This window comes from Octopus bimaculoides, chromosome 3 (assembly GCF_001194135.2).
Source record: "Octopus bimaculoides isolate UCB-OBI-ISO-001 chromosome 3, ASM119413v2, whole genome shotgun sequence".
Lineage (NCBI taxonomy): Eukaryota > Metazoa > Mollusca > Cephalopoda > Octopoda > Octopodidae > Octopus > Octopus bimaculoides.
In genome coordinates this window covers 1,200,458-1,209,292 of record NC_068983.1, presented here as the reverse complement: position 1 = coordinate 1,209,292, position 8,835 = coordinate 1,200,458, and the positions used below count along the sequence as shown (strand labels likewise).

General features: G+C 34.5%; 1 protein-coding gene across 2 annotated transcripts in view; it reads left to right on the top strand.

The window, feature by feature from the left end:
* Positions 1–8,835, top strand: part of LOC106872852 (aromatic-L-amino-acid decarboxylase) — a 59,745-nt gene that overhangs the window by 44,510 nt on the left and 6,400 nt on the right. For both annotated transcript variants that reach the window (XM_052965963.1, XM_014919987.2), the window contains exons 8-11: positions 190–284; positions 785–852; positions 1,358–1,448; positions 7,213–7,311. In XM_052965963.1, the coding sequence (XP_052821923.1) occupies positions 190–284; positions 785–852; positions 1,358–1,448; positions 7,213–7,311 (353 nt within the window). The remainder of the gene's footprint in view (positions 1–189; positions 285–784; positions 853–1,357; positions 1,449–7,212; positions 7,312–8,835) is intronic.

Genomic DNA, 8,835 nt, shown 5'->3' with positions numbered 1-8,835 from the left:
TTTTATAATCAAGTCTTTAATTCTGCTGCACTTCACTTCCAAGTACACATGGATAATATATTCTTTATAATTGAATATTTTTCTATTCAAGTACATAAGTTGATGCTATGCCAAGGTATAGTCTTAATATTTATCAGATTCATTGAAAGTAAATACGATTGTGTCATAATTATGTGTTGTTTATTACAGGTAAAGATGAAGGTATCTGGTTGCACATAGACGCTGCATATGCAGGAAATGCATTTATATGTCCTGAATACCGTTATCTGATGAACGGTGTGGAAGTAAGTCCTAAGCAATTAATAAAACTGAAAATAACACACGGAGCTGTAGACTTCAATACTTTATTATGATGATAGATAGTTTAAGGGTCTCATACATTAGAACATCTGCTATTTGTATTATTATTATTATTATTATTATTATTATTATTATTATTATTATTATTATTATTATTATTATTACTGAGATGCAACTAGTTATCTGACATAAAACGAAACTTTATTTGAGTAAAAGAGATAGAAAAGGTCAATGCAGATTAGCGACACTTTCAGTATAGTTTACAAATGAATAAAAAATTATTCCAATTTCCCCCTCAATTTTAAACATCCTCAGTCCACATTAAACCGCAATATATGTACCACGTGGAGTGTACTTTTTGAGTTCAGTACCATCGTCCGAGTTCAGATCTTTGGGTTAATATATCATGTTAAATTTGATATTTTCAAATAAATTTAGAAGAAATATCATGTTTCATATTCAGTTCTTGATTCCTATTTTATAGTATGCAGATTCCATTTGTGTGAGTCCCCACAAATGGTTACAAGTACCTACAGGTTGTTCGGTATTATGGTAAGTAAAATTCTATTTAGTCTTCTTAAAATGTAAATTATTTTCTACGTTGATTAATCAATAAACCTAAACAGAAATGTGTTATCAAGTCATGTGTATTTAATATATTTGTAAAGAATAAACATTACCATCAACTTTTAGACTTGTAAACATTCAAGAGCAAACATTAAAGAGTCTAGAGAATGTATTTTCTATTCATGCATTATGTTTGTGGTTTAATTGTATTTACAAATACAGTAATGACTAAAAAGTGTTATAACTGTAATAAAATCAATCGCCCAATATAATTTATTAACATACCACGTTATGATAGTTGCAATGTTTATTAATTTAGAGAGGGATAGAGTTAATAGATTAGGATAACAGTATAGAACCGTAAATGGTCAATCAGAAATAGGTTACCAAGATAGCACATAGTATTCTGATTTCTGAAATAGACGCATAATATAGAATATTTTAAAAGTAGAATTTTTTTTTTTCACCGAAATTCTGCTTTGTCTTTTAGGTTACAAAATAGCAATAAACTTGTCGATTCTATTCCCGAGCCTGGTGAATATTTGCAATGTACACAGAATTCAGAAATGCCAAATTTTACGGTGAGATAATTTTATATTATTCTATGTAAATTTCTATGACTATTGTATTACTGTATTATTCTTTATTGTTTTAATTACCATTTTAATTTTAATGAGATATGAATGGTTAATGCCGTTACTATTATAATTATAAAGGAATATAATTTAGTATTAGAGCTCATGGTGGATGGCACAGTTAGCAAAGTGCACGGGGAAGTACCAGGCTCTATTTTGTCTACATTTTTATTTCGCATCACACACAGGCTTGATATTAATTAACTCTAATAGAACAGAAGTAAACATCAATATAATATATCCCATAATTTATTGTTAATACGAAGCATTACATTAAAATAACATTGAAATATTTTATCATAAGTTACAATATATATGTTTGTTGGGATTAACGGAGAATCTTGCATTCACAATAGATTTTTCATGGCAGCAGCAGCAGCAAAAATGGAAAAGGTGTTACCCCGTGGGGTAGCGAGGGAACATTATTATATGGTACATTGTTCTACATATGCACCACTTTCTCACTCCATTGTCAATTGTTATAATGTTTATAACTATTTAATGTTATAGGTTGATAGCGTATAAACGTTTAGTTTTTTAATTATCAGAATTGTTTTAATGTAGTTGGTGACATGTCAGTCTCTTTTAGTGCCTTATTAATTAACACAGTCACCGGTTTGATTTCCACTCGTTTACTTAATTATTTTTTCTAAAATTTTCTTTGCGTCTTACAACCTCTTCAATAGTCGTTGACTGTTCGTTATCAGAGCTGCCATCTTTCTGTTTGTTGTGTTTATGTATGTATGTTTGTATGTATGTATGTATGTATGTGCGTGTATATGCATGCATATATGCATACGTGTGAGTACGTTTGTATGTATGTATTCTGCAAATTCATGTGTTTGTGTGTTCTATATCTAGGGGAGGTACCACTGGTTTCATCACATATGATGTTATCTAACCACCTTCTAGCTCCCCTGTACACCCGAACCTTATCTTTCTAATCATATCCAGCCTCGTGGGTTAATCTAGAGTTACCGTGATACTTTGGTGGCTGGAGTTAGCTCTGTGCTGCATGCTCTCCTCTCAGATGTTGTATTAAGGCAACCTTTAAGTCTTGTGGTGCACGACTTACATTTCAGATGTTTATGAAGAGGTCATGGAGTTTCTCTAAAAGCTTATGTCCACCATGTTTGTAGATTTCTGGAGGGATAGCATCCCTGCCAGATGCTTTACCAGAAGAGATCTGTTTAATAGAGTTTACCCCTTCTAGGAAGTTTGGCTCCAGGGACAGTTCCGGTGTTTCAGTGTTCTGTGGAACAGATATTATCATTAGTGATTGTGGTGGAGAAAAAATCATCATTAGTGACTTAGGTGGAGACAAAATAAGAGTACACTGTACTCTTGAGGACCATACACCTTCTTAAGGCCATCATAAAAGGCTTTAGAATGCTTTCAGTTTGCGGCTTCTTGTAGTTCAGTAGCCTTGAAAAACCACCAAGCATCCTTCATCTGTTTCAAAGCACGTTGGAATTGTCTTCTGCGTTTTCCGAGGCATTCTCTTTTCCAGATGAGCTCTAGCTATTCTTTGTTAGAGCTGTGCATTTTATCTATCAATTGTAGGATGACTATGTTGTTATCATTGAACCAATCTTGATGTTTACGAACAGGACGTCCAAGAACCTCTACAGATGCAGAGTGCGTTGCAATCACGCAGAGCATTCCCAGATGATTCTATGTCATCATTGATATCAACTGTGTTGAGTGCAGTGTCCAACTTAATAGGGAGCTCAGCCTGTTTTTCAACAGTTTTCAAAGGCAGAACATTAAAGCGCTTAGGCACTGATTACTTTTGTAGTCTTCAGTATTTCAGATGGAACGCAGCTTTACTTCGGAGAAGAGAACGGTTAGATAGAGAGATCAGTGTTACATACCCCAGTGCCCCAATAATTACAGGTATAAACCTGAACTTGTAATATGAATTGAGTAAATGTAAATTTCTCAATAGGTCTCCGTAGGTATTTACTTTTTCACTGATCTTCAGCTTTATATTAACATCCACTGGGCAGGTGATTTCCACAATTGTACACAGTTTCTCTTCTCTGTCCCAAGTCATGATATAAGGTGCGTTGTGTTTATATTTTATAGAGGTTTTCACTAGGACACCCCACCAGTATTCCTTTTTATTATGAGTAGCTATGGCTTCCACCATACAGTGGGTTCTTATTTCTTTGTCCTCAGCGTTTTCATTTTGACGGATCTCGTTATACAGTGTCCTAGCTACAACATCATGTCTGATCGGTAGATAACACTCTGATGACACTTTTGGACAACTGCTTTTGATGTCGGTGAAATCTGCACAAAGTCTGCGTCGGTTGTCACATTTTACTGCTCTTCCTGCATCTCTGTCCTTCTATATGCTAGAAGACAAAATTAATTAAAATTCCAAATGACGCAGTCGTGGAGATTTTATTCCAAGAAATATTATTTCATTTTCTCTTAATGGTATTCTATCCACTCATGAACTTATGCTCCACATGATTATATCAAATATTCTAACCATTTTTGAACATTTTAAATATAAAATCTGTGAATTTGAAGAGGTTGTTGCTTAGCAAAGAATTTCATTAGAGAGAACGAAAGAATTCTTTTATTCTTTTACACGTTTCAGTCATTGGACTGCGGCCATGCTGGAGCACCACCTTAAGAATGGTAACAGAAAACTTACGTTCAGCTATGATAATGGAAAGTATTATACTTTGATTTTGAAATCTTACAATAGTGTCTAAAAAATCAAAAGGATTATGATGTTGGCAATTTTGATTTATTGCAACTGCTCTCTACCCGGTTTTTATGTTAGTAACTATAAAAAGTTGAATTACATGAACGATACTATCTTAACTATAGATAAAAATGGGTATATTCGATCTCCTTAATAGATTATTCAGGTCAAGTCAGGTGAGAGTCATGCGCCATTGCAGCGCGTCGCTGATTTCGCTGTTTGTCGGTATCTTAGCGGGTCCTCCCGGGCGATCTATCAAGCAGGGTCTCAAACAGTCCTCATCACTGTGAGATACATCATCGTCTGTGGTGACCATGTGGCATGTGGTCACCCAACACGAGCCGTCAACCCAGTCGGATCCTTAGTGAAGAGAACACGGTAAGTCAGGTCTGAATCCTGAATCATACAAGTAACAAGATGCATCCCAGTTTCTGAGTAAAGTCGTTCATTGGATACGAAATCCGGCCAATAGTAACCCTTAACCTTGGGAGGCGTCCTGATACCAATGGAATTCAAGCAGCTCTTAAGGGCCCTTGACAGTATCCGAGTCTGGCAAGTACAGAGCAGAACAAGAAAGACCAGAGGCGTAAAGAGCCGAACCCTTGTCCCCACCGCTGATATCGGCAGCACCAAACACCTTTATTTAATGACTCAAGAAATGCACCAGCTATTTTTAGTTTGAAATACGTAATCTGATCAATAAGTATCCAGACTGTCACCATAGTAACGAAGCTAAAGCACGCAGAACAAAGCCGCTTGGCACAGAGTTACCTTAAAAGCTGTTGTGCATGCGCACAAAGTTTTAACGTTCTACCTTACTACCACTATTTAAAATAGTACTTTGAAGGAACGTGTGTAGCGTGTGATCGTCGTATGGACCATAACAGAGTAAGCTGAGCAGTGAAGTTGCATCAAATTTTACGAAAAGTTTGGTGATACCTGTTCAGAGGCCTACGCAGAGTTTGCAAGAAGTTTTCATCGTTCTCGACGCAATCAAGGAACTGAAACCTGAGTGTCTTTTTGGTCAACTGAAAGCAACTTTGGCACAAACTTGGCAGACACGCGTCTCTTCCCTAAAGGCGAGTCTTCCAGAACGTTCGTAAATATCGACATTTTTTCTGCCATCTTGGAAACGTCTGAATCATTCGTACACTTGTGTGTGGCTTATACACTCCTCTCCATACACTTTCCGCAACCTTGAGTAAACCTTTCCTTCCATGCACTGCTGTAAACAGCGAAAGTGAGTTAGAACGTTAAAACTTAGTGCGCGTGCACAGCAGTGTTCATAGTCCATCTGTGTCAAGAGGCTTGTGCTTTAGGCTCATTACTATGGCAACATTCTGGATACTTATTGATCAGACCTGGGATCTTTAGGATCGTCACCAAAGATCACGATTTGAGGAAATGTATAAGAATTTGATGGACGAGTTTTCAGTTCAATGCATATCAAAACAAATTCATGTTCTACTAGCATATATTAGAATGTACTGTGGGGGAGCATGGCCTGGTGGTTAGGAATATACGGCAATTGTAATTGGGATATTTTTTTCATAAAATCCTCAAAATATTATAAGCCAAAAGCTCTGACCTCAGAGGAACTCATTTTCTTCTGTAATAAATCTAAATGCTAGAGAATATAGCGATGCCTTTTCCCTACGGTTAGACAAAAATATGATTATGATTTAATTATTCAGTTTTCTGTCTATATTTTCCTATTTAACTATTTTTATTCTGTTAACATTTCGCAGAAATATTCGCAGCCAAAAGTAAAAAATTAATAATTTTCAACAATTTTGAGTTTGCATTATTTGTAGTATACATAATATTATATTTTTCATTCATAAATACATTTCCACTAATACATACTGTGATATATTATCTTATTTAAATTATTTGTTTCTGTCGCATATTCAGTGAATTTGTGCAAATCAAATTTTACATACGGTTTGTTACATTGTTCCTTTTCCTGTCGGCCTTGAGGTTGCAAATTTCAAAATATTTTAGCTTAAACAGAACTCATTATCGATTTAGTATTACAGATACAGTAATTTTTAAATTTTGATTATAATCAGTGATCTTAGGTATATTATTAAAATTGTTCAAAGTTTATTTGCTTTTCTAATCGAATCAATAAATGTTATTTCTATTTCGACTAAATCCCAGTTTACATACCATTCCCTTCTGTATTTAAAGTGATTTGTATGACATATTTAAGACAGTTTCAGTTGGACAAGAAAGGAATTATGTTAGCAAGTAAAGAGAATGTTCTCTAATCTTAACATATATGTATTCATGTTTAGATACTTTTCCTAAACGTGTAAATTTAAAGGAAACGTATACATGCGAGCGTGCACACAAACACGTTCATATACACATATACACATATACACATATACACATATACACATATACACATATATGTAAGTATAAACGGGAAACAAATATATATTGATATAAGTATCAATGAAAGGGGAAAATACTTGTGTACTCCAAATTTACGCTAACAATTGCTTTATTATTTGTATTCCATATTATATTTGTATTTCAGATTATATTTCTAGAAATCATACTCTGCAAAAAAGGATTAGCCAGCAATATATACGTTTCTATAAATAAGAAACCACTTTAAAATAAAACTATGTTCAGAGATCTCTTTTTAATCATAAAATATTACTTATTTCTATATAATAATATCAGCTGCCAATGAACGCAGACTTTTCCAGGCGTCACCTAATTTCACGTCTAATAATTAGACAGTTTTTTTTTACCAGATTTTCAATATAAACTCAAGGATTTTATTTGTTTTGAAGTTTATAAAAAATTACACTCCGATTATAACAGACGTTTCTGCAATTTATGCGCACAAACACGTACCTGTGTGTGCGTGTGTGTGTGTGTGTGTGTGATACGGAGAGAAAGAGAGAGAGATTGCTTGATAAAGAAGAAAATCGTAGCTCAATGTTCTTCCTGTATATTTTCATGTTTTAGAAATGGCAAATTCCTTGCGGACGTCCGTTCACTTCTCTGAAACTTTGGTTTGTTTTACGACTCATTGGAATTCGGCAACTTCAGAAAATCATCAGAAAGGTAAGTTTCAAATTGTTTACTGAAACCAATCTATTAACCGCATATGGCTGTGGGGACGATGCTCACCATCTTCACTAAAACATTTAACTGGTTCTAAATTGAGTTACTGCCATCCTAATAAGCATTTAATCTGAATGATCTGACGGACGGAAGAAATGTTTAATATATTCAGGAAACATTAAAAACGACAGGAGTATTACAATTAATATTGTTTATGGCAGATTAAATTAAAATTTGATTCAAAATAAAGAGGCTGGATCTATATCATTCTATGCATTGTACTCCTTGAAAACGGAAGCAACTTTGAAGAACACCACAGAAGAACCTTAAGTTAAGAAACAACAGCGTAGACGAATTACGAAACAACTGAAATCCGATCATGAACAATTCATAATGAACTGAGTAACGCAGTGAAAATATATTCTTAGTGGCCGACATTATAAATCAATGTAAAGAAATAAACATGCAATCAATAAATCTATTAAAAAGTTGAACTCAAATACTGTCACATCTTGTGCCTACCTAACAAAAGAGAAATGCTACAGGCTTGTTGACAAGATTCTGCATGCATGAATGAGTTCTAAACAATAACATAACTCAGAATTTAATCAACTAAAATTTTTCCAAAACATCTTTTCACAACAATCAACCATAAAAGCCAAGTTAGCCCCCACGCAAGACCACACATTCAAAAGTGAGACTCGGCAGAGACTATATGAAGGCAAGTTTAACTATAATGCATAGCAATCTGACGATGGTTTAGCATTTTGTATAAATAGATTCTCTATTTAATTTATATTATCCGCATAATTGCCTATACATATATATATATACAAAGTAGTGGCGTTTATTTCACAAGTGATCTAAATGATTAGATACGCTAGGTAAGTGCTGTAACGGATTACTAGGGTTCCAAGGTTATAGCCGAGACGGTAGTTATGGAGCCAGATTTCCGATGCGGTGGATATATGGTTGTTAAAGAGGACAAAAACATTAAGGCAAGGCAAGCATCTCAAGTTGTATACAACGTTATCATTGGAAAAAAATTCAGTTTTACAGCTGTTTCTGGGATATCACTGATATTCCGTCATCAGAGACAAATAGAAGAAATAGTGAAAATGAGAATGGTATATATTGAGATGACGACATAGTGGAAGGGAGTAAAAGAAAAATGGGATGGAAAGAAAAAAGAAAAAGGGGATGGAAAGAAAAAAGCATAGATGTTCATAGTTCAACTTTCCGACGTTATAGAAACAAGAGCATGAGTCCTTAGGTGCAATCCTGTGAAGATCCATGAGCGTAAGTCTTCAGGTGCAATCCTGCGGATACCAATGTGGGTTAAAGTCCTGATATAGCAGACATTCCAAGAAAAAAGACGCGAACATATCAACGTTCAATAACAGAATGGTAGCGGTGGTGGCTACTAAGTGGTAAAAGAAAAGAAAAGAAATAGAAATAGAGGTAGATAGAGTGAGGGGAGAATTTAGGATTATATGTGTATATATATATATATATATACATATA